Genomic DNA, 26,883 nt, shown 5'->3' with positions numbered 1-26,883 from the left:
AGAGAGAGAGAGAGGACAGACCAAAACAACAGTTTAGTTTAGGGCATTTCTGATTCAGGAAATCCAGACAAATTATTTACCGTATGACAAATTATTACTACTACCAATATTCTTAATGCAGATTTCTAAAACAAATGTCAGAGAATAACAACACACGGTTGAAACCCCCCCAAATTGGCTTATATTCCCCTATCATCTTGTCGATCTCACAACAGAGTTACAGGGTCAGGGAGTCAGAGGGCTAATCCTTAGGGAGAAATACCCACCATCCAGCAGACCCAATCTGGTGAGATTTGTTATTGAAGCAAGACCGAAACAAAGAAAAGAAAACAACAGCAATACACATCACTTGATGTGGGGAAAACTTCAATCAATTTGGAGTTATCCATTTGACTCCCGAGTGGTGCAGTGGTCTAAGGCACTGCATCGCAGTGCTAGCTGTGCCACTAGAGATCCTGGTTCGAGTCCAGGCTCTCTCGCAGCCGGCCGCGACCGGGAGACCCATGGGCGGCGCACAATTGGTCCAGCGTCGTCCAAGGTAGGGGAGGGTTTGGCCGGCAGGGATGTGGGTTTGTTTCCCACGGGGGGCCAGTATGAGAAAAAAACATTTAAAAAAAAAACATGTATGCATTCACTAACTGTTTTAACTTTTTCATTATGGGGTATTGTGTGTAGATTGATGAGGGAAAAAGTTACTTTAATCAATTTTAGAATAAGGCTGTAACGTAACAAAATGTGGAAAAAGTCAAGGGGTCTGAATACTTTCCGAATGCACAGTAAATCCTGTCAAGCCAGGATTGACAGATTTCTTTCCAGTTGTGTGCATCCAAGTTAAGTGTTTGTTTCCTGTTTTCTATGTATATTTTAGTTAAGTCATAACATTCACGTGTCATGTAATTTCCTTATTTTAGATATATTGGTTTAATAGATTCATCCTTGTCTGTTAGGCCACTTGCTTATGCAGAACCACACAAATCCAACTTTACCATGTCTAACAAGTCCTTAATAAATATGTGAACTTTGGCACTGTCTCTGTCGTCTGCTTGCTCTCTGACCGGAGTAGAGTACCCCTGGGGACATCGATCCAACCAGTTACCCATCTTGGGTAATGGAATAAAATCTGCGATGTCACTTTAGCAAAAAATACTTATTTAGACATGGCCTAGCTTTGTGTGAAATTTAGTGGCTATGTCACACTCTGCAATTTTTTCATGTAGCTGCTGGACTATGGTCAAAATGACCTTTTAATATGACCCCTATTAAGGTCTTAAGAGTACTTTATGATCAGAATTATTGTCTTGTATAATTGTTTCAGTGTGGGAGCAGAGCTGGTTGAAACACCAGGTGGAGTAGTTCATTGTGTCCTTGAAGCCAGGGGAACAAACAAAACGTCTTTAACCAAATCCACAGCTGTATAAATGGAGAACATCTCTCATGGGTGGGGGTCACGTTATGCAAATAAAGGTGAAGTCTCACACACACACACACAGGTTTCCATCCACTACCTCTCTCTGAACTCTGTTTTGTAGCTGGTAGAAGATTGACAATTTGGGGCAAAGAGTATGGGGGTCAGAAACAGAGGTGTTGGATACATGGCCGTGCAACCTGGTCTCGGAGCATTTCATATTATTCTGTAAGTAAATCCGAGACACTCCATTTAGCATGATATGTTACATTTTGTATGGTATGTATTAATTTGTGGATTTCCATCACCTACTTCTTATGATATGTTACAAATTACAATTCGTATTATATATTACGAATTTGCAAAACGTACAATGTGTTACGAATTTGAAAACCTATGATATATTATGAATTCTAGCTAGGTGGCTAATGTTAGCTAGCTGGCTAATGTTAACTAGGCTAGGGGTTATTGTTAAGGTTAGGGTTAGGGGAAGGGTTAGCTAAAAGGGTTAGGGTTATGGGAAGGGTTAGCTAATAGGGTTAGGGGAAGGGTTTGCTAACATGCTAAGTAGTTGCAAAGTAGCTAAAAAGTAATAAGTAATTCAAAAGTTGCTAATTACCTAAAATGCTAAAGTTGTCCGTGATGAGATTTGAACTCACAACCTTTTGGGTTGCTAGACGTTCACTTTATATGCCCGACCAATCACCTACTTTCATTTTTACTTTAAGTAACCATCTGTCTTATGTAACCATACCAAACGTAACATGTACTAATTTGAGTGTCCCGGATTTACACTTACTATGTTACGTCTAGTATATGAGACCAGGCTGCCCTTTTTTTCTTTTTTTTGATATAGTCTTGGTATGTTTATTGAATGGAGAGATAGAGGAGAGGGTGCTGACACAGCAGTAGGTCGGATTCAAACCCATTCTGCAGCGGTACATATGCACTGGAGGCAGCAGTCCCCTTCTGTGTGTGTGTGTGTGTGCGTGTAACCATGTTTTTTGTGTGTGTGTGTTTACAGAAAGGCAGTGGGGGCTGGGCTGAGGAGAATGAAGGAGGCAAAACAAGAGGAGAGCCGTCCAGAGACTTTGCCAAGGTAATCAGATTAGATAAGATATAAAGAAGGATGTAAGCTGATGATTCATTAAGCTCAGCTAAACTAAAACTAATCCACACAGACCATCTGAGAACATCTAGCCTACGATCCAATCCTATACCCTTCTCTGAAAGTGTGCACTGGTATAACCCCCCCCATGTATTTAAAATGAATGGACTGGTGTAAGGAATATGGTGGAAACTCCCAGCTATGCTTGCACCAATCCAATGCTTGAGTGGGGAGTGAACAAGTACACACTTCTTGGAGGGTAGAGAGTCCTATACTCCAACTGGATTGTTTTTGATGAGTCTGGCACAAAGAACAACAACTAAAATCTGACAAAATGAAGGACAATATTTTTATTAGTTTTGAAGATTCATTGTGTTAAATCTAAATTGTGGTTAGTCTCATATTTTGTCAAATGTTCAGTGTGGCCTGCCTACAGAGTTCTGTAATCTGAATGCATCAGACAACCAGTCTTGGGGAGATGAGTCTAGATTTTCTCCGATGGTCTTTGTGGACCTAGCACTGGATAGTAGACTGGATCATATTTTACATTTTAGTCATTTAGCAGACGCTCTTATCCAGAGCGACTTACAGTTAGTGAGTGCATACATTTTTCATACTGGCCCCCCGTGGGAAACAAACCCACAACCCTGGCGTTGCAAGCGCCATGCTCTACCAACTGAGCTACAGGGTACTCATATGTCTGAATAGTGAATAAACATAGAATCGTTTATGGATGGTTATTAAACCAATGAGTCCCACCGTAACGCCAATGCGTTTTGGACTTCTAACCCCTTTCTAAACATTGTGTTTGTGTGTCAGACTGCTGGGTTGTACCCCCCCCCACCCCATGTACCATTTGGATTTGTCTATTTCTTCTGCATCCATAGATTCCAACCATTAGTCTGTGTGATTAACGGGGGCTGTGGGCAGATCCTGGACTGGGGCTTTTTATACAAAAGAATGTTTTCTTAAAAAAAAAAAATTATTTAACCTTTATTTAACCAGGTAAGCCAGTTGAGAACAAGTTATCATTTACAACTGCGACCTGGCCAAGATAAGATAAGATGAGCTACAAAGTATTAAAAGTGATCTATGACAAGCTGAGACTCTCACGAACATGTACCACGTTTTTACAAAAACATCTGTAGAGTCAGAATGGTTTGAATTACAAACTATTAAAAGCTATCTAAGAAAAGCTCACACTCTACCGAACATGCACGTGCAACATGTTTTGCTCTATGACGCTCACAAGCTACACAAGGGTTGTTAGAAGGTAAGGGGTTCTTCTACATAGAAGACCAAAGGAAAACCCTGTACATAGTGTCTGTAATACTGAGTCGTTAGAAGGTAAGGGGTTCTTCTACATAGGAGACCAAAGGAAATCCCAGGACATAGTGTCTATAATACTGTAATAAGCTCACATAGTTGCTGCCACAAACTCCACACAGTTGTCACTGACTAGTTGGATATAATTTTCCCACTGAGCAATCCATTTCTGTACTTACATCATTCATATAAATTCATTTTGATCAAGTTTTTGCTTTGGCGGACCTTGTTTTTTTTTTTTATTGCCATTTGTCAATGAAACTCATGACTGCAACTGTTTATGTCAAATTGTTTTGTTATACTTGTAGACCTGGTTGTCCTGAAAATAAAATGGTAACACTTCATTGTGAGGCTAAATATAAGGTCTGGGCTTGCAGATAAATGATAGTCAGATAAATGAAAAGCCGATTTTTGCTGGGATTTCGGGACTGATGGGGTTAACTAAGTTAGTTATAAAGTTTATTATTAAAGTGAAGGAACAGAGGTCTGGCGAATTTGGGTTAATTTGGGTATTTTTAGAACCTGCTTTGGGCTGGATGTGTCAATGTGTAGTTCATACATGAAGAATCTATGAGCAGAATTACTGTTTTACCTCATTTAGCCACGAAATCCCTAGTTTGAAAGCGACTATTTAACTCTGTGATAAAGGTATTAACAAAGTTCATTTCCACCCCCCAGCTGTATGAACTGGACAGTGACCCAAACCGGAAGGAGTTCCTTGATGAACTGTTTGTCTTCATGCAGAAAAGAGGTAAACCTCCAGTCTTTTTACTGTAAAGCCAGTTCTGCTTTAGTGGAAAACATTGCACCTGGGGATCCCTCACTTGGCGTGAACATGTGAAACTTCAGTCGAAAACAGATGTCTTAAGATTATACATTTGAAACTTTCATAGAATAAAATAGCATGCCACTCACCCAAGACTTGTTTAATGTTCCATTTCCTCTTACATTTTTGTTCTGGACAGAGTTGTTAATTTTTTCACAGTCTTTTAAAAGTAAGGATCGATCTTAACTTTATGTCCAAGGAGCCAGGGGCCCCTCTAAGCAAATATAACCGTTTAAACAACCGTTTCCTGAAATTCCTCCAGCTTTATTTTTTAGACTGCATTCATGAGGAAATAATCAACATCCCAAATAATACACAATTTAACCGTCTATTCGTGGTTTATGAGTGCAATATAAAACAAGCTGCAAGAATTTAAGTGATAATAAATAATAATGGCAGGTTAAACAGTTAAAATGTTATTGAAGATGTCAGCCGTGATCAAAGCTAGGGCCATTCTTTCCGCCTTACAATAATGTACCCTCTTTAGCCCCCCCCCCAACCATGCTCCATACCATGTTCAAATGGTATATCTATTTCTGCCGAGACGCGCTTTTAAATGGATAGTTTTTAGCGCAATGACTGGAAGTTTATGGGAACAGCTAGCATGTCATTGCGCTAACGCTATTAGCAAGGCACCCGCAATCCTGGCCACCACTGCTGAAAAAATAATTATAGGGTAAGCACTACATACCCCATATGTGTAGGGGGGTTATGGAGGAGGTGTTTGGGTGAGAATGGGGGTATGTAGGGGGTGTTTGGGTTAAGGGTCTGGATTAAGGGGCCCCTATATTTGAATTAGGTCGGATGGATGAACAAGCCTCTCTAATTCAGGGCCTCTTCTTTCATACAGTGCCTTCAGAAAGTATTCACACCTAGGGCTGTTACGGTGACCGTTTTACAGCCACACCGGCAGTCACGAGTCATGACCGCAGTCAAATTCCACGTGACCGTTTAGTCACGGTAATTAGGCTTCTCCAAGCTCTGATGCTGCTGCTGGTCATTAGTAGCCTACCAAAGTTGCTAACTGCCTGGTACTCAGCACTCTATTGTCCCTCTAATCACTCTGACATCAATGCAAATGTAATCGAAAATCTAATCAAACACTTCATTAGAGCCCATGAGCTCATGTTGTGCAACATTTCTATAGGCTATGCAATTGCGTGAGAAAAGAGGAGGATCCCATCAGCTTTCTATAGGCTAGGCTTACTATATTTATTTCTCAACTTTCCTAATATTAAGCACATTGCTTCTCTTTACAACAGGAGTAAAGCCTACCTGGCTGGCATTAAAATGAACCACAGGAAACGCGTCCTCCATTCGCTATTTAAGTGCATAGATTACATGTATTTTTTTCCCCTGCCCCTGTTTCGAGACGGGTGCATGATAATGGTCCATTCTAAATCAAAACAAATTTCACACACAGGCTATATTATTTAGTGTATATATAAAGACGAAATTAAATTAAGAATAGTCTGATGGGTGACAATATTATCACCTGTGAATGATGTATTATCACTTGTGGTTGATGTATTATCACTTGTGAATGATGTATTATCACTTGTGAATGATGCCCAGCGTGTGCAGTAAGTCAAGAAACAGTGCATGACTTTTTTTATGACTTTTTCAAATCATAGTCGCACACCTCATGTAGCCCGCAGGCCTATATGTTTTACATTTACATTTACGTCATTTAGCAGACGCTCTTATCCAGAGCGACTTACAAATAGGTGCATTCACCCTATAGCCAGTGGGATAACCACTTTACAATATCTTTTATTTTTATTTTATTTATTTTTTTAGGGGGGTAGAAGGATTACTTTATCCTATCCCAGGTATTCCTTAAAGAGGTGGGGTTTCAAATGTCTCCGGAAGGTGGTGAGTGACTCCGCTGTCCTGGCGTCGTGAGGGAGCTTGTTCCACCATTGGGGTGCCAGAGCAGCGAACAGTTTTGACTGGGCTGAGCGGGAACTATGCTTCCGCAGAGGAAGGGAGCCAGCAGGCCAGAGGTGGATGAACGCAATGCCCTCGTTTGGATGTAGGGACTGATCAGAGCCTGAAGGTACAGAGGTGCCGATCCCCTCACAGCTCCATAGGCAAGCACCATGGTCTTGTAACAGATGCGAGCTTCAACTGGAAGCCAGTGGAGTGTGCGGAGGAGCGGGGTGACGTGAGAGAACTTGGGAAGGTTGAACACCAGACGGGCTGCGGCATTCTGGATGAGTTGTAGGGGTTTAATGGCACAGGCAGGGAGCCCAGCCAACAGCGAGTTGCAGTAATCCAGACGGGAGATGACAAGTGCCTGGATTAGGACCTGTGCCGCTTCCTGTGTAAGGCAGGGTCGTACTCTCCGAATGTTGTAGAGCATGAACCTGCAGGATCGGTAAGGATGTTGTGCCCTTGGGCTGAATATAATAAGTTTTGATAAGGTTTGTATCACAACTGAAGTGGCCAAATAACTTCTTTTAAAATTAAGCACATTAATCTGCTTTACAACCGGTGTAGAGCCTAACTGGCATATATAGGCGGCGCGTGAGTTTCAAGTGTGGGGAAGATCATTGTCACCTTAAGAATCCACTTTTATCATAATTGCGGTCACTTTTGAAACACCAGCTAATTGATTGCATTTTGGAACAGTCACGCTTATAGCCTACTGTCGTGTGTGCATTGATGCGCTTATAATGTGAAGAAATAGCCTAATAGTTTATCAACATTTTAAGCTAAACGTTCTGAACTGTTGCGGCATCAGCCTTGTTGCTTTTAAAAGGTGTTTTGATTGTATTGGTTGTATTAATTTGTATGTTTGGAATATTTATTTCTCACACAGAAGGACAAGTTGACCAATAGAATAGGTGAACTTTTGTACTATGGTGGATAGTAGATTGACATAGGCTAGTGCTTTTGCTGTTCGTTAGGCCTACTCATCTTGTTGGCTGACGAAAAGTAAATGTGGACAGTTCTTCTAACATCTTCAATATGCGCCTCAGAATTCGATAGGAAGGACACCTGCAGTTGCGTCCCCGATGTGTCTGTCTTCACTTGTAGCCTACTTCGGAGCTGAGATGCCTGTGAGAAGGACCCAATCACGTGACGAGCATTGACTAATAAGAATTTAGATATGAGAGAGCCATATGAGTGAGAGGTGCTTCGGAGCGCGGCGATTGGCAATTATACTTATTATATTCAGCCCAAGGGCACAACAGCCACACAAGGGGGATGCCGCCGGGAAATTTGAGGCCTGGTGAGAATATTATCAAGTGCTTGTCAAATTGTGAATGAGAGCCTGATGAAGTGTTTGCAGCCTGCACAAGAAACAAAGCAGAGCTCATGCCTTTCTTGCCACTTTTTTCAAATCATCATTAGTCACATCATGCAGCCTTTAAAATGTATTACAAATCAAAACATATAGCCAACATTTGTATCACAACTAAAGTTACATTAATAACTCTAAATTAAGCATATAGGAGTACCTGTTTCTTTGTTAACTGCTCATCACAGAATAGCCGCATGTGGCCACTCCCTCAAACCGTTTGGAGAAAATATCCTTTCTATGTTATTCAGCTTTGTTCAGTTGTATTCTTCATACTATAAAATAATGCCAGGGAATTCTAAGCCAATCTTGTCTGCTAAATGAACTAGTGTAGCCCACAGCCATAAGGCATAGCCAGATCAGAGCCTAACATAAGGACAACTCAGAGTATGCTATTCTGTTCTTCTGAAATAGACTACATTTTCTTCATATAATGTTTCTTTAGACCTGTCTAATATAAATAATGGATTTATTGTGATGGTGTAGGCTATATTAAATGGATGTATTATACTTTTTTTTATGTAGATATTCCAAAGGTCTGCATCAGTGGCTTGTAGGCTATGCGTGGAAGCCAGGAGATGCTAAACGGGTTTGTTAATTAACGGTCAATTACCGTGAGACCGGCAGTTATTTGCTTGATAATCACCGGCTGACAACATTTCATGACCGCCACAGCCCTATACACACCCCTTGAATTTTTCCTAAAACAATTGTGTTACAGCCTGAATTTAAAATGGATTACATTTAGATTTTCGTCACTGGCCTACACACAATACCCCATAATGTAAAAGTGGAACAGTGTTTTTTGAAACTTTTACAAATTAATTACAAATGAAAAGCTGAAATGTCTTGAGTCAATAAGTATTCAACCCCTTTGTTATGGCAAGCCTAAATAAGTTCAGGAGTAAACATTTGTTTAACGTGATTTTTGAATGACTGCCTCATCTCTGTACCCCACACATCAATTATCTGTAAGGTACCTCAGCCAAGCAGTGAGTTTCAAACACAGATTCAACCACAAAGACCAGGGAGGTTTTCCAATGCCTCGCAAAGAAGGGCACCTATTGGTAGATGGGTAAAAATAAAAAAGCAGACATTGAGTATCCCTTTGAGCATGGTGATGTTATTAATTACACTTTGGATGGTGTATCAATACACCCAGTCACTACAAAGATACAGGCGTCCTTTCTAACTCAGTTGCCGGAGAGGAAGGAAACTGCTCTGGGATTTCACCATGAAGCCAATTACTGAGTACCACTCTCCATATTTTCAAGCATAGTGGTGGCTGCATCATGTTATGGGTATGCTTGTAAACGTTAAGGACTGGGGAGTTTTTAATGATAAAAAATCAATGGAATGGCACTAAGCACAGGCAAAATCCTAGAGGAAAATCTGGTTCAGTCTGCTTTCCACCAGACACTGGGAGATTAATTCACCTTTCAGCAGGACAATAAAACACAAGGCCAAATCTACACTGGAGTTGCTTACCAAGAAGACAGTGAATGTTCCTGAGTGGCCGAGTTACAGTTTTGACTTAAATCTACTTGAAAATCTATGGCAAGACCTGAAAATGGTTGTCTAGCAATGATCAACAACCAATTTGACAGAGCTTGAATACTTTTTTATAGAATGGGCAAATGTTACACAATCCAGGTGTGGAAAGCTCTTAGCTGTAATTGCTACCAAAGTTGCTTCAACAAAGTATTACTGTGTATATACAGTTATGTTATATATAATATGACTGACAGACTGTATAGAGATGGAGATTACAGTATTTACATTTCTGAACGTAAACAAGTTAAATGGTATCGTACTGCGGTGAATGAAACAGTGCTGTCCTCATTAAACATGCTAGATATTTGACCTCTAGACATTTATTAGCATGGCTGAGAGACCGTAGAGAGAGGAGAGACTACAGTGTATCAGTAGCAAGGTTTCCATCCATCTATTTCATGTGAATATTCTAAAATCCGCATAAAACAATATGCACCTTTTCGCACCAGAGATGTGTTTCCATCAAACAGACTTGTTGCGGATAAAAAAAAAACAGTGCGTGATGACGTAGTGCACATAAAAATCACTTTTGCCGTTAAATCCCCCCGTACCTAATATTTTTATTTTATTTCCATCGCATTTTCAACTCTACTGATCGTTTTACCTGATTGTGCAACATGTCTCTGCACTGAACCGTATTATAACTCGGTTCAAGGGAACTCAACAAAGATACTCGATAGCTAATTAAATTCAGAACGTTATGAATCGAGGGATGCTTACGGCACATGTACCCTTTGTACACTTCCTACAGTATTCATATTTTACAAAGGACACAGCTACCGGATACAATTTATGATTTATTTATTATTATGAGTGTTGCCCACTCTGGTCTTCCATTTACATTTACATTTACGACATTTAGCAGACGCTCTTATCCAGAGCGACTTACAAATTGGTGCATTCACCCTATAGCCAGGTGGGATAACCACTTTACAAATATATATATTTTTTTTAAGGGGGGGGGGGGTAGAAGGATTACTTTATCCTATCCCAGGTATTCCTTAAAGAGGTGGGGTTTCAAGTGTCTCCGGAAGGTGGTGAGTGACTCCGCTGTCCTGGCGTCGTGAGGGAGCTTGTTCCACCATTGGGGTGCCAGAGCAGGAACTATGCTTCCGCAGAGGAAGGGGAGCCAGCAGGCCAGAGGTGGATGAACGCAATGCCCTCGTTTGGGTGTAGCGACTGATCAGAGCCTGAAGGTACAGAGGTGCCGTTCTCCTCACAGCTCCATAGGCAAGCACCATGGTCTTGTAACAGATGCAAGCTTCAACTGGAAGCCAGTGGAGTGTGCGGAGGAGCGGGGTGACGTGAGAGAACTTGGGAAGGTTGAACACCAGACGGGCTGCGGCATTCTGGATGAGTTGTAGGGGTTTAATGGCACAGGCAGGGAGCCCAGCCAACAGCGAGTTGCAATAATCCAGACGGGTTTACTGCAACTCGATGCTAGAGCGCTTGTCTTAGCACAAGCGCTCTAGCATCAAGCTCATCACCGTGCAATTTCACCACCCGGTGAAGTTCATTATAATTCATTTCATCTGTAGCCTAATAAACTGCATGCGTATCACGTGACTCCACGTTTATTTTGATATGATGTTTTTTTAAATCAATATATTATTATTATACCGCCATTTCTCGCATAATACATTTTATAGACACAAAAAGATCCCACCATGTCAAACGAACAAATTGTTTGTCGACATTTACACAATTGTACTAACATTTCCTGGTTGTGACTTTTTTCATGCGTCAGGTAATTCATACGCATTAAATGGTTAGATGGAAACCTGGTTACTGTCAGATGGAACAGGCTTCATTTTTATCTCTGACATGTTGGACTTGATTGTCAGGGTAGGGGTCAATTCCATTACACATCGTTCGTTCATTCAGGAAGCTGAAAAAACAATTCAATTTTCCTGATTGCTTTTTAATTTTATGTTATGATTCAGACAGTGGTTTGAAAACACAAGTTATTTATGAGCTGCTGAATAGACTTCTAGCGTAACGGTTTCTAAGTTTATCAGGAAGTGTATAGGTTTCCAGGCTGATGGACCCACATTGGATGACATTTGGGATGGACATCTACAGAAGATTTACTGGTTGTTCTACATCAACAGTAGCCTACATGTTAGCCCTTCCTGCCCTTAATTCCCCACTCGGCAACAAATGGCATGATTGAAAACACGTGTGTTTATGTGTCTCTTACACTTGTCCCCATGTCTAAAGTAAGAAATAATCCCAACCCAACAACTGCCGTTTAGCCCCCTTCATTAATTGGTTTTAGGGTTGACTGTCAATCCTCATTTTCGAGATTCCTCACTCCCTTTCTCTCCATGACTCGGTCCACCTGCCATTTACAATAGTTCCCCTATTATCTCACCGTTTTAATCTGGGTTAAATAGGTGTTCTTCACTTAACATATAGCTAGATGTACAACCTTCTGTGTTCTAGAAATATGATCTGTCGGAATAGTGTTTAAAGGTAGACTTTGGGCAAAAAAATTTGTCCAACTCAATTTTCAAACAGAACAGGGTGTGCCTTTTGGTGGTTTGTCTGTGTTATTCTGGTCATGTGTGCCGCGACCGATGTAGCTAGTTCGTTAGCTAAGCTAACCACTTTAGCTTGCCAGTAACTCCTCCAGTATGTGTTGATGTGACGTAGCTAGTTCGTTAGCTAAGCTAGCTACTTTAGCTTGCCAGTAACTCCTCCAGTATGTGTTGATGTGACGTAGCTAGTTCGTTAGCTAAGCTAGCTACTTTAGCTTGCCAGTAACTCCTCCAGTATGTGTTGATGTGACGTAGCTAGTTCGTTAGCTAAGCTAGCCACTTTAGCTTGCCAGTAACTCCTCCAGTATGTGTTGATGTAATTTCGCAGGATTTGTTTTTGGACGGAAGCTGTAGAGATCCGTAAGAAAGGGCACTTCTGTAGCCAAATATCTTATTCATCCAATCATTTTTGTTTTTCCGCATTAAATGACCTGGTATGATGGTGCATTGATCAGTTATACAGTTTAAAGCTGTTATTTTTGCGTTTTTGCCCAAAGTCGACCTTTAAGATCGGTGTTATGAAGTCTGACCTCGTTTAAATCGAATCAGATCAAATCTGACTGCCTAAATCTTGGCCCCTTAGACCAGTGTTTCCCATGTTTCTCCAGGCACCCTGGTCAACTGTAGCCCCGTCATGCTACCACCATCTTGGATCTGTAGACATCTAGTGTCAACTCTTCTACCTGTTTTTACCTCTTTCTCAAGGCACCCCGGTCAACCGCATCCCCATCATGGCTAAGCAGATTCTGGACCTGTACATGCTCTACAAGCTTGTGACGGAGAAGGGTGGCCTGGTGGAGGTCATTAACAAGAAGATCTGGAGAGAGATCACTAGAGGACTCAACCTGCCCACCTCCATCACCTCGGCAGCCTTCACCCTCCGCACACAGTAAGTCTACACTTGGCCATGATCATTCTGCACCAAACGGAAGAAAATGTTCCGAAATTGAGTTAAACGGGGAGGTACTATTTGAACCTGTCCAATAATAAATGTTTATTTTTGTTTTCCGTTGCAAACCGGTTTATAACGTCTTCCTACAGTGTGCCCTAATGAACACAACCCACCACTATCTACCCCCCCTTAGTAGATGTTAGTTGTTTTCAAATGAGAAATAATTTATTTGTAGGCAACATAATTTTTCTGTTCATGATAGAAATGTACTTTTAACTACATAACAAATTCAACCACTGCCTCATCGTATGTCCACCCAGATATATGAAGTACCTGTACCCGTACGAGTGTGAGAAGAAGGGGCTGAGCTCTCCAGGCGAGCTCCAGGCTGCTATAGACGGTAACCGGAGGGAAGGCCGAAGACACAGCAACAGCCTGTACCGCTTCTCCCCCTCCACCGCACCTGGCCACCCACACCACTCCCTCCTCTCTCCCCCCAAGATGCCTCACTACTCCTCAGCCGGTCACAACGGCCTGCACACCTCCCCCAGCCCATCTCTGAAAAGATCCGCAGGTGTGTATACATATTTTAAACGTGTAAATGTTTTGGTATGTAGTTAGGAAATCATCCATGGTGTTCACCCTCTGTGACAGCTGCTGTCATGTGACTACCTTGTGATGGGCCACCTAGGTTTGACGCCACATTTACAAAGAGTTGATGTGTTGTTATGGCACCCTCTACTGTCTAGTATTCAAATCAAATGTCACATGCACAGGATACAGGGTATAAATGATGCAGTGAAATGCTCTCCTCTACTGTTCAATACACATGTATCCCCCAAAATACACAAAGCAGTAATAAAAAGTAGTAAAGAAATTAATGTGTGTGTGTATTCACTAACTGTAAGTCGCTCTGGATAAGAGCGTCTGCTAAATGACTAAAAATGTCAAATGTAAAAAATTTAAATGATCACTCACCATCCAAATAGCATGGATCTGATCCAAAGTAAATAAATGACTGACCATTTTTCTGAATCTAATCTAATGGCCATGTTTCTGATCTAATCTAATGGCCATGTTTCTGATATAATCTAAAGGCCATGTTTCTGAATCTAATCTAAAGGCCATGTTTCTGAATCCAATCTAAAGGCCATGTTTCTGAATCTAATCTAATGGCCATGTTTCTGAATCTAATGACCATGTTTCTGATCTAATCTAATGGCCATGTTTCTGAATCTAATCTAATGACCATGTTTCTGAATCTAATCTAATGGCCATGATTCTGAATCTAATGGCCATGTTTCTGATCTAATCTAATGGCCATGTTTCTGATCTAATCTAATGGCCATGTTTCTGATCTAATCTAATGACCATGTTTCTGAATCTAATCTAATGACCATGTTTCTGAATCTAATCTAATGGCCTTGTTTCTGAATCTAATCTAATGGCCATGTTTCTGAATCTAATCTAATGGCCATGTTTCTGAATCTATTCTAATGGCCATGTTTCTAATCTAATCTAATGGCCATGTTTCTGATCTAATGACCATGTTTCTGAATCTAATCTAATGGCCATGTTTCTGAATCTAATCTAATGACCATGTTTCTAATCGAATGGCCATGTTTCTAATCTAATGGCCATGTTTCTGAATCTAATGACCATGTTTCTAATCTAATGGCCATGTTTCTGAATCTAATCTAATGGCCATGTTTCTGATCTAATGACCATGTTTCTGAATCCAATCTAATGGCCATGTTTCTGATCTAATCTAATGGCCATGTTTCTGAATCTAATCTAATGACCATGTTTCTAATCTAATGGCCATGTTTCTAATCTAATGGCCATGTTTCTGAATCTAATGACCATGTTTCTAATCTAATGGCCATGTTTCTGATCTAATCTAATGGCCATGTGTCTGAATCTAATCTAATGACCATGTTTCTAATCTAATGGCCATGTTTCTAATCTAATGGCCATGTTTCTGATCTAATCTAATGGCCATGTTTCTGAATCTAATCTAATGGCCATGTTTCTGAATCTAATATAATGGCCATGTATCTAATCTAATGGCCATGTTTCTAATCTAATGGCCATGTTTCTAATCTAATCTAATGGCCATGTTTCTGAATCTAATCTAATGGCCATGTTTCTGAATCTAATCTAATGGCCATGTTTCTGAATCTAATCTAATTGCCATGTTTCTGAATCTAATCTAATGGCCATGTTTCTAATCTAATGGCCATGTTTCTGAATCTAATCTAATGGCCATGTTTCTGAATCTAATCTAATGGCCATGTTTCTGAATCTAATGGCCATGTTTCTAATCTAATGGCCATGTTTCTGAATCTAATGGCCATGTTTCTGAATGTAATGGCCATGTTTCTGAATGTAATGGCCATGTTTCTGATCTAATCTAATGGCCATGTTTCTGATCTAATCTAATGGCCATGTTTCTAATCTAATCTAATGGCCATGTTTCTGAATCTAATGACCATGTTTCTAATCTAATGGCCATGTTTCTGAATCTAATGACCATGTATCTAATCTAATCTAATGGCCATGTTTCTGAATCTAATGACCATGTTTCTAATCTAATGGCCATGTTTCTGAATCTAATCTAATGGCCATGTTTCTGAATCTAATCTAATGGCCATGTTTCTAATCTAATGGCCATGTTTCTGAATCTAATGACCATGTTTCTGAATCTAATGACCATGTTTCTGAATCTAATCTAATGGCCATGTTTCTGAATCTAATGGCCATGTTTCTGAATCTAATGGCCATGTTTCTGAATCTAATGGCCATGTTTCTAATCTAATGGCCATGTTTCTAATCTAATGGCCATGTTTCTGAATCTAATGGCCATGTTTCTGAATGTATTGGCCATGTTTCTGAATGTAATGACCATGTTTCTGATCTAATGGGCATGTTTCTAATCTAATGGCCATGTTTCTGAATCTAATGGCCATGTATCTAATCTAATGACCATGTTTCTAATCTAATCTAATGACCATGTTTCTGATCTAATCTAATGGCCATGTTTCTGAATATAATGGCCATGTTTCTAATCTAATGGCCATGTTTCTGAATCTAATGACCATGTTTCTGAATCTAATCGAATGGCCATGTTTCTGAATCTAATGGCCATGTTTCTGAATCTAATGGCCATGTTTCTAATCTAATGACCATGTTTCTGAGTCTAATCGAATGGCCATGTTTCTGAATCTAATGGCCATGTTTATGAATCTAATCGAATGGCCATGTTTCTGAATCTAATGGCCATGTTTATGAACTAATCTAATGGCCATGTTTCTGATCTAATCTAATGGCCATGTTTCTGATCTAATCTAATGGCCATGTTTCTGATCTAATCTAATGGCCATGTTTCTGAATCTAATGGCCATGTTTCTGATCTAATCTAATGGCCATGTTTCTAATCTAATGGCCATGTTTCTAATCTAATCTAATGGCCATGTTTCTGAATCTAATGGCCATGTTTCTGAATCTAATGACCATGTTTCTGAATCTAATCTAATGGCCATGTTTCTAATCTAATGGCCATGTTTCTGAATCTAATGACCATGTATCTAATCTAATGGCCATGTTTCTGATCTAATCTAATGGCCATGTTTCTGAATCTAATCTAATGGCCATGTTTTTGAATCTAATCTAATTGCCATGTTTCTGAATCTAATCTAATGGCCATGTTTCTAATCTAATGGCCATGTTTCTGAATCTAATCTAATGGCCATGTTTCTGAATCTAATCTAATGGCCATGTTTCTGAATCTAATGGCCATGTTTCTGAATCTAATGGCCATGTTTCTAATCTAATGGCCATGTTTCTGAATCTAATGGCCATGTTTCTGAATGTAATGGCCATGTTTCTGAATGTAATGGCCATGTTTCTGATCTAATCTAATGGCCATGTTTCTGATCTAATCTAATGGCCATGTTTCTAATCTAATCTAATGGCCATGTTTCTGAATCTAATGACCATGTTTCTAATCTAATGGCCATGTTTCTGAATCTAATGACCATGTATCTAATCTAATCTAATGGCCATGTTTCTGAATCTAATGACCATGTTTCTAATCTAATGGCCATGTTTCTGAATCTAATCTAATGGCCATGTTTCTGAATCTAATCTAATGGCCATGTTTCTAATCTAATGGCCATGTTTCTGAATCTAATGACCATGTTTCTGAATCTAATGACCATGTTTCTGAATCTAATCTAATGGCCATGTTTCTGAATCTAATGGCCATGTTTCTGAATCTAATGGCCATGTTTCTGAATCTAATGGCCATGTTTCTAATCTAATGGCCATGTTTTCTAATCTAATGGCCATGTTTCTGAATCTAATGGCCATGTTTCTGAATGTATTGGCCATGTTTCTGAATGTAATGACCATGTTTCTGATCTAATGGGCATGTTTCTAATCTAATGGCCATGTTTCTGAATCTAATGGCCATGTATCTAATCTAATGACCATGTTTCTAATCTAATCTAATGACCATGTTTCTGATCTAATCTAATGGCCATGTTTCTGAATCTAATGGCCATGTTTCTAATCTAATGGCCATGTTTCTGAATCTAATGACCATGTTTCTGAATCTAATCGAATGGCCATGTTTCTGAATCTAATGGCCATGTTTCTGAATCTAATGGCCATGTTTCTAATCTAATGACCATGTTTCTGAGTCTAATCGAATGGCCATGTTTCTGAATCTAATGGCCATGTTTATGAATCTAATCGAATGGCCATGTTTCTGAATCTAATGGCCATGTTTATGAACTAATCTAATGGCCATGTTTCTGATCTAATCTAATGGCCATGTTTCTGAATCTAATGGCCATGTTTCTGAATGTATTGGCCATGTTTCTGAATGTAATGACCATGTTTCTGATCTAATGGGCATGTTTCTAATCTAATGGCCATGTTTCTGAATCTAATGGCCATGTATCTAATCTAATGACCATGTTTCTAATCTAATCTAATGACCATGTTTCTGATCTAATCTAATGGCCATGTTTCTGAATCTAATGGCCATGTTTCTAATCTAATGGCCATGTTTCTGAATCTAATGACCATGTTTCTGAATCTAATCGAATGGCCATGTTTCTGAATCTAATGGCCATGTTTCTGAATCTAATGGCCATGTTTCTAATCTAATGACCATGTTTCTGAGTCTAATCGAATGGCCATGTTTCTGAATCTAATGGCCATGTTTATGAATCTAATCGAATGGCCATGTTTCTGAATCTAATGGCCATGTTTATGAACTAATCTAATGGCCATGTTTCTGATCTAATCTAATGGCCATGTTTCTGATCTAATCTAATGGCCATGTTTCTGATCTAATCTAATGGCCATGTTTCTGAATCTAATGGCCATGTTTCTGATCTAATCTAATGGCCATGTTTCTGATCTAATCTAATGGCCATGTTTCTAATCTAATCTAATGGCCATGTTTCTGAATCTAATGGCCATGTTTCTGAATCTAATGACCATGTTTCTGAATCTAATCTAATGGCCATGTTTCTAATCTAATGGCCATGTTTCTGAATCTAATGACCATGTATCTAATCTAATGGCCATGTTTCTGATCTAATCTAATGGCCATGTTTCTGAATCTAATCTAATGGCCATGTTTCTGAATCTAATCTAATTGCCATGTTTCTGAATCTAATCTAATGGCCATGTTTCTAATCTAATGGCCATGTTTCTGAATCTAATCTAATGGCCATGTTTCTGAATCTAATCTAATGGCCATGTTTCTGAATCTAATGGCCATGTTTCTAATCTAATGGCCATGTTTCTGAATCTAATGGCCATGTTTCTGAATGTAATGGCCATGTTTCTGAATGTAATGGCCATGTTTCTGATCTAATCTAATGGCCATGTTTCTGATCTAATCTAATGGCCATGTTTCTAATCTAATCTAATGGCCATGTTTCTGAATCTAATGACCATGTTTCTAATCTAATGGCCATGTTTCTGAATCTAATGACCATGTATCTAATCTAATCTAATGGCCATGTTTCTGAATCTAATGACCATGTTTCTAATCTAATGGCCATGTTTCTGAATCTAATCTAATGGCCATGTTTCTGAATCTAATCTAATGGCCATGTTTCTAATCTAATGGCCATGTTTCTGAATCTAATGACCATGTTTCTGAATCTAATGACCATGTTTCTGAATCTAATCTAATGGCCATGTTTCTGAATCTAATGGCCATGTTTCTGAATCTAATGGCCATGTTTCTGAATCTAATGGCCATGTTTCTAATCTAATGGCCATGTTTCTAATCTAATGGCCATGTTTCTGAATCTAATGGCCATGTTTCTGAATGTATTGGCCATGTTTCTGAATGTAATGACCATGTTTCTGATCTAATGGGCATGTTTCTAATCTAATGGCCATGTTTCTGAATCTAATGGCCATGTATCTAATCTAATGACCATGTTTCTAATCTAATCTAATGACCATGTTTCTGATCTAATCTAATGGCCATGTTTCTGAATCTAATGGCCATGTTTCTAATCTAATGGCCATGTTTCTGAATCTAATGACCATGTTTCTGAATCTAATCGAATGGCCATGTTTCTGAATCTAATGGCCATGTTTCTGAATCTAATGGCCATGTTTCTAATCTAATGACCATGTTTCTGAGTCTAATCGAATGGCCATGTTTCTGAATCTAATGGCCATGTTTATGAATCTAATCGAATGGCCATGTTTCTGAATCTAATGGCCATGTTTATGAACTAATCTAATGGCCATGTTTCTGATCTAATCTAATGGCCATGTTTCTGATCTAATCTAATGGCCATGTTTCTGATCTAATCTAATGGCCATGTTTCTGAATCTAATGGCCATGTTTCTGATCTAATCTAATGGCCATGTTTCTGATCTAATCTAATGGCCATGTTTCTAATCTAATCTAATGGCCATGTTTCTGAATCTAATGACCATGTTTCTGAATCTAATGGCCATGTTTCTGAATCTAATCTAATGGCCATGTTTCTAATCTAATGGCCATGTTTCTGAATCTAATGACCATGTATCTAATCTAATGGCCATGTTTCTGATCTAATCTAATGGCCATGTTTCTGAATCTAATGGCCATATTTCTGAATCTAATCTAATGGCCATGTTTCTAATCTAATGGCCATGTTTCTGAATCTGATGACCATGTTTCTAATCTAATCTAATGGCCATGTTTCTGATCTAATCTAATGACCATGTTTCTGAATCTAATCTAATGGCCATGTTTCTAATCTAATCTAATGGCCATGTTTCTGATCTAATCTAATGACCATGTTTCTGAATCTAATCTAATGGCCATGTTTCTAATCTAATCTAAAGGCCATGTTTCTGAGCTAATCTAATGGCCATGTTTCTAATCTAATGGCCATGTTTCTAATCTAATCTAATGGCCATGTTTCTAATCTAATCTAATGGCCATGTTTATAATCTAATCTAATGGCCATGTTTCTAATCTAATGGCCATGTTTCTGATCTAATGACCATGTTTCTGAATCTAATCTAATGGCCATGTTTCTAATCCAATCTAATGGCCATGTTTCTAATCTAATCTAATGGCCATGTTTCTGATCTAATCTAATGGCAATGTTTCTAATCTAATGGCCATGTTTCTGAATCTAATGGCCATGTTTCTAATCTAATGGCCATGTTTCTGAATCTAATCTAATGGCCATGTTTCTAATCTAATGGCCATGTTTCTGAATCTAATGGCCATGTTTCTGAATCTAATGACCATGTATCTAATTTAATCTAATGGCCATGTTTCTGATCTAATCTAATGGCCATGTTTCTGAATCTAATGACCATGTTTCTAATCTAATGGCCATGTTTCTGAATCTAATCTAATGGCCATGTTTCTAATCTAATGGCCATGTTTCTGAATCTAATGACCATGAATCTAATCTAATGGCCATGTTTCTGATCTAATCTAATGGCCATGTTTCTGAATCTAATGGCCATGTTTCTAATCTAATCTAATGGCCATGTTTCTGATCTAATCTAATGACCATGTTTCTAATCTAATGGCCATATTTCTGAATCTAATCTAATGGCCATGTTTCTAATCTAATGGCCATGTTTCTGAATCTAATGACCATGTTTCTAATCTAATGGCCATGTTTCTGATCTAATCTAATGACCATGTTTCTGAATCTAATCTAATGGCCATGTTTCTAATCTAATCTAAAGGCCATGTTTCTGATCTAATCTAATGGCCATGTTTCTGATCTAATCTAAAGGCCATGTTTCTGATCTAATCTAATGGCCATGTTTCTGAATCTAATCTAATGGCCATGTTTCTAATCTAATGGCCATGTTTCTAATCTAATGGCCATGTTTCTAATCTAATGGCCATGTTTCTAATCTAATGGCCATGTTTCTGATCTAATGACCATGTTTCTGAATCTAATCTAATGGCCATGTTTCTAATCTAATCTAATGGCCATGTTTCTGAATCTAATGACCATGTTTCTAATCTAATGGCCATGTTTCTGATCTAATGGCCATGTTTCTGAATCTAATCTAATGGCCATGTTTCTAATCTAATCTAATGGCCATGTTTCTGAATCTAATGACCATGTTTCTAATCTAATGGCCATGTTTCTGATCTAATCTAATGACCATGTTTTGAAAAAAACTTTGATAATTGTTGAATGTGAATATGTTGAATATTTCAAATGTTGATATTTGAGGAGTGACTATCAATGAAAAAGTATCTCCCCCTCTTCCCTCTCAGAGGAGATGTCGACCCCCATGCTGCCAAGCCGTTTACCCATGGCCCATGCTCTCTCCCTGGGGCAGCAGCAGCAGCTAGCCCAGGCCACCACCCTGGAGCACCTCAGAGAAAAGCTGGAGAGGGCTGCTGGAGGAGGAGGAGAGGGTCCAGACAGGAAGATGGCTCGCTTGGCCATGGAAGAACAGCAGAGACTGATGCAACAGGCTTTCCAACAGAACCTACTGGCTATGGCCTCTCACTTCAACCCCAGCATGAAGCAGCTCATACTCAACAACAACAACAGACACGGTCAGTAGTGGGCTGGGTGTGTTGGCTACCAATTAGTTGTTATTATAGCACTTACATAGTCAGGTCTAGCCTGTCCTCGGATCTGTTTGTGCTCTTTCTAACTCCATTGCAATCCTGATCAAGCCAAACGTAAAAATTTACTCACATAATTGAATTGTAAACATGAACAGACTGTCATTTGTCTTTGCCCTAACCTTAGAGAGTACCGCTGGACAGGACCTGTCTCTCAGTATCTCCAGTAACGCCTTAGAGAGTACCGCTGGACAGGACCTGTCTCTCAGTATCTCCAGTAACGGGGCTGCCAGCATCAGTGTGTCTGTGGAGGTCAATGGAACTCTATACTCTGGTGAGTGGTCATCACAGGATTAGTAATGCTGTATTTCAGATTCTTGAGACATTTCGGACCCGTCCAGAAACTACTCAGAGCGCCTTACTCCCTAGGCAGTGTGACATTTAACTTGTCACACTCACACAGAGGCCCACTACTTCTTGTCTCCCCTGTAGGAACGCTGTTTGCCCAGAAGACTCCTGGTGCAGCCTCTGTGATGTCTGAGACCATGCCTCCTGCTGGACAGAGTGGTTTTGGTGTCCTCTCCTCCTCTCAGAGCCCTTCCTCCACATCCTCCTCTTCCTCCAAGGGGCCCAACTGACCACAGTGCTCCACCAGTCTCTCTCCAGTATACTCATGTTATCCTGTGTTGAGGACAAAGCGGTGTTCAATCAAATGACCTCTTCTCTAGTCAAACTGAACTTGTCTGTGTTACTGACGACAAATAGGGGTGGAATTGGGGGGGAAACGTCTCTAGGAATTGACCAATGTAAAATCATAGGAATTTATCTTAAAAACTAATTAACTTTTTTATTAATAAATTCACTTTTCTAATTCCACACCTGACAACCAACTGTTGTACAATCACTTTATCTTTGTACTGAACACACGTTTGCTTTAAAAACAAGCAATGCATTTTGGGAAAATCTCATGTTAGAACCAGGTGAAGAGGCAAATTGAAGAATTTATATTTTGGAATGTTTTAATTTTTGATTTATCTTTTATTTTCATGTATTACTCAAAATTGCTGTTTTCTTTGTATACCTAATTTCATTGGTTGTGAGAGCTATAGTATTAGTAAAGAACCGTTTCCCTTAGTGCCACAACACAAACTGCTTGTGAACAGACTAATGTATTTAAGTCAAGTAAGGAGGACTTACTATTGGATTTTAGTTTATTTTCTAAACCTTTTCGAAGAAAGCAAAAAAGCATGATAGCAAAGGTTTGTGGAAAAGCAGTTTTTGTTGTTTTTTTTACATCAAAATACTGTATGGTGATTGGCTATACTCTGGAGCCAATTGGTTGTCTCTACCTCATTGATGGTTTTAACATTATGTAGCCATCACTTCTGTTTACAATATGTTATTATAGCCATCAGCAGGACAATATGGATGCCAATAAGGGCCATCAACCGGTGCATTCATTTTAACTCGCCTTGGTGCCGGTTGGGTGGAGTATGCACATTTGAGACCATCCTAAAGACCAATCTCCCCCCAACCTTTTCACAGGGTGAGGTAAAACTGATGCACACAGAAGTAATGTTCTCTTACAATTAGCTAAAGTTAAACAACTAAAATCCAAGGATACTTTTGGTAACAGCTCAGAGGCAAGATGTTTTGCAAAACAGGAATCTATAAACTTCTTACCTCATTTAAAGGGGAAGTTGACATGGTTCCTCACCCTTAATGTCGTCTATGGCCCTGAAGAAACTGTACTTTCAGGGTGAGGATCCATCTAGCATTAAGTTGTAAAATACCGAACTTCCCCTTTAATGCCTTTCCATTTCGGGAAGTGACTTTCTCAGGAACTCACAGGACCAGGGTAGACTGTCTTTAGAATACTCCTTAGGAAAACCATTCAGCATTCATACAGTGGGACACTGAAAAAGGTCTACCTCAGCTGCCTGTATCTTTCAAACCAGTCATTGGTCAGGTACCTTATTTAATATAATAATTATGTACGTACAATCATGGGGCCATAATCATAGCCTGGTAAAACCATACTGAATGCTGTGTGAGTGTTTCAGCTCACTGTTATTTCACTTTGCGAAAACATTCCGTCTGGTTTAACCAGGCTAACAATCTTGTATGCCTCACACTGCAAATCACACGCACAGAATGCCTCAGAATCATCACCAGCTAGCTGCATTATAGACCAAAGACCTGATGTATTGATAGGAAACGAGTAAAATGTATTTTTTGGGTGTGTTTGTTCACTCAATGTATTCTGATGTGGACAAGAGGAACTAAATAAACTCCTTGAGGAAATAAAAGTCGCTTTTCTCACTATTACTATTTGTGTTGCTTTTCTTCGCATCATAAGACGCTTTAGGAATGAAGTTATAGATGTGTATGAGCCTGTGTCATGCATTATGAATGTCTCATAACTGACATGGATATTATTAAGAGGGTATTCACGGGAAGTGTTACCGACTAGGATGCAGTAGTAGTCCCCTGTAGCTCAGTTGGTAGAGCATGGCGCTTGCAACGGTAGGGTTGTGGGTTCGTTTCCCGCGGGGGGGCAGTATGAAAAAAAATAATGTATATGCACTATGATCTAGTGACCTGTTGGGGGTGGCATTGCCTCTTATGCTGAGACGACCCAGCGACATCTCTGGAGCAGAGTCCATATCTGTGCTCTGTTTAAAATGTGTATTACTTTGTTATTGAGCTTCCACCATCACCTCACTCACAGATATCTGGTGGAATTCTCCCTTCTTATCTGATGTCTTTTGTGATCTTAAGTATGCTCCCTCTAATTCTCCCATCTTTCTCTCGCTCGCTCTCTCTCTCTCTCCCCTCGCGGAGGACCTGAGCCCTAGGACTGTGCCTCAGGACTACCTGGCCTGACGACTCCTGTGTGTGCCCGTCCCCAGTCCACCTGGTCGTGCTGCTGATCCAGTTTCTGCTGTTCTGTCTGTGACTATGGAACACTGCCCTGTTCACCGGACCTGCTGTTTCGACCCTCTCTCTCGCTCTCTCTCCCGCACCTGCTGCCTCGTCCTCTGAATGCTCAGCTATGAAAAGCCAACTGACATTTACTCCTGAGGTGCTGCCCTCTTGCACCCAACCACTGTGATTATTATTTGACCCTGCTGGTCATCTACGAACGTTTGAACATCTTGAAGAACAATCTAGCCTTAATGGCCATTGGCCAGGTACTCTTATAATGTCCACCCAGCACAGCCAGAGACTGGTTTCTTCCTAGGTTCCTGCCTTCTAGGGAGTTTTTCCTAGCCACCGTGCTTCTACATCTGCATTGCTGCTGTTTGGGGTTTTAGGCTGGGTTTCTGTATAATCACTTTGTGACAACTGCTGATGTAAAAAGGGCTTTATAAATAAATGTGATTGAGATATAACATCTTAAAGTGTGTTTGACATGGAGAGAAGGTGTCTGGATTATGAGAGTGTACTGTGTGTGTGTGTGTGTACTCCTGAGTGACGCAGTGGTCTAAGGCACTGCATCGCAGTGCTAACTGTGCCACTAGAGATCCTGGTTCGAATCCAGGTTCTGTCGCAGCCAGCCGCGACAGGGAGACTCATGGGCGGCGCACAATTGGCCCAGCGTCGTCCAGGGTAGGGGAGGGAATGGCCGGCAGGGATGTAGCTCAGTTGATAGAGCATGGCGTTTGCAACGCCAGGGTTGTGGGTTCGATTCCCACGGGGGGCCAGTATAAAAAAATATATATGTATTCACTAACTGTAAGTCGCTCTGGATAAGAGCGTCTGCTAAATGACTAAAATGTAAAAATGTAAAATGTGTTTGGGTATGTGGCGTACTGTACTGTGTGTGTGTGTGTTTGCCTATGTGCAGGGTGGCGTACTGTGTGTGTGTGTGTGTGTGTGTGAGGTTGGTACTAGAGACACTGCTGGATTGGCATCTGGAGCACCGGTTTCATTCATCCTGTAACAGCTCCTGCCCTCCCCCCTTCCGGCCCCTCCTCCCCCCTCCCGGCCCCTCCCGGCCCCTCCTCCCCACTCCCGGCCCCTCCTCCCCCCTCCCACTCTCTGGAATTACTGTCCTGGCTGGATTGAGTCTGGATAGAATCACAGAGAGGACATTGGAGAAGGAAGATTGGCCAACCCATCCTTGAAGCAGTGTGGAAAAGGGGATTTTGGAACGATGTAAGGTGTTATAAAAATTGTGAAGATCAACTTTGTGATGCTGTAGTAACTATGGAGTTGTACAGGTTAGATCCTCCTGACCATTCTGTCATGTCATCTAGACGTCAAGGACATTGTGATGTTGACTGCCAGGGAAGCTTTGTCAGAAGCAAATTCAAAGTTGTGGTTTTCCTTTCTTTGGGACTTTGTCATCACTCTGAAGGAATATGGGGCAACTAAGATAAGAAGAAGAAAGACACGGACAGGAAGTACTGACACTGCTCTGCAAACATCCTGCAATCTGCCCTAACTCGGCAATCCGCCCTAACTCGACAATCCGTCCTAACTCGACAATCCGTCCTAACTCTGCAATCGGTCCTAACTCTGCAATCGGTCCTAACTCTGCAATCCGTCCTAACTCTGCAATCGGTCCTAACTCTGCAATCCGTCCTAACTCTGCAATCCGTCCTAACTCTGCAATCCGTCCTAACTCGGCAAGCCGTCCTAACTCAGCAATCCGTCCTAACTCTTCTGGATTCTCTGAACTGGTACGGATGTTGAGAAATAAAGTAAAGTACCTACAGGATTGAATCTCGGGCTCTTCCCTATGCTGCACAGAATGACATATCCCCGTCCTAAGCTAGATCTGTAGTCTTGTGGAGCCTCTAAACTCAGGCTTTTCCCTTTACTGAACTGA

General features: G+C 40.3%; 1 protein-coding gene across 1 annotated transcript in view; it reads left to right on the top strand.

Annotated features, from left to right (window-relative positions):
* The window catches only part of LOC121540791 (AT-rich interactive domain-containing protein 3A-like), a 39,715-nt gene extending 15,344 nt beyond the window's left edge, over nt 1-24,371 (top strand). Inside the window, exons 3-9 of the mRNA XM_041849885.2 lie at nt 2,430-2,504; nt 4,518-4,590; nt 12,772-12,955; nt 13,279-13,532; nt 21,747-22,034; nt 22,234-22,380; nt 22,539-24,371. Coding sequence (XP_041705819.1) covers nt 2,430-2,504; nt 4,518-4,590; nt 12,772-12,955; nt 13,279-13,532; nt 21,747-22,034; nt 22,234-22,380; nt 22,539-22,684 — 1,167 coding nt within the window. The 3' untranslated portion in view covers nt 22,685-24,371. The remainder of the gene's footprint in view (nt 1-2,429; nt 2,505-4,517; nt 4,591-12,771; nt 12,956-13,278; nt 13,533-21,746; nt 22,035-22,233; nt 22,381-22,538) is intronic.
* Nucleotides 24,372-26,883: the final 2,512 nt, after the last annotated feature.

Source organism: Coregonus clupeaformis, chromosome 26 (assembly GCF_020615455.1).
Source record: "Coregonus clupeaformis isolate EN_2021a chromosome 26, ASM2061545v1, whole genome shotgun sequence".
Taxonomy (NCBI): domain Eukaryota; kingdom Metazoa; phylum Chordata; class Actinopteri; order Salmoniformes; family Salmonidae; genus Coregonus; species Coregonus clupeaformis.
Note: the sequence above shows the minus strand (reverse complement) of the source record. Positions and strands in the feature narration are given on the sequence as shown.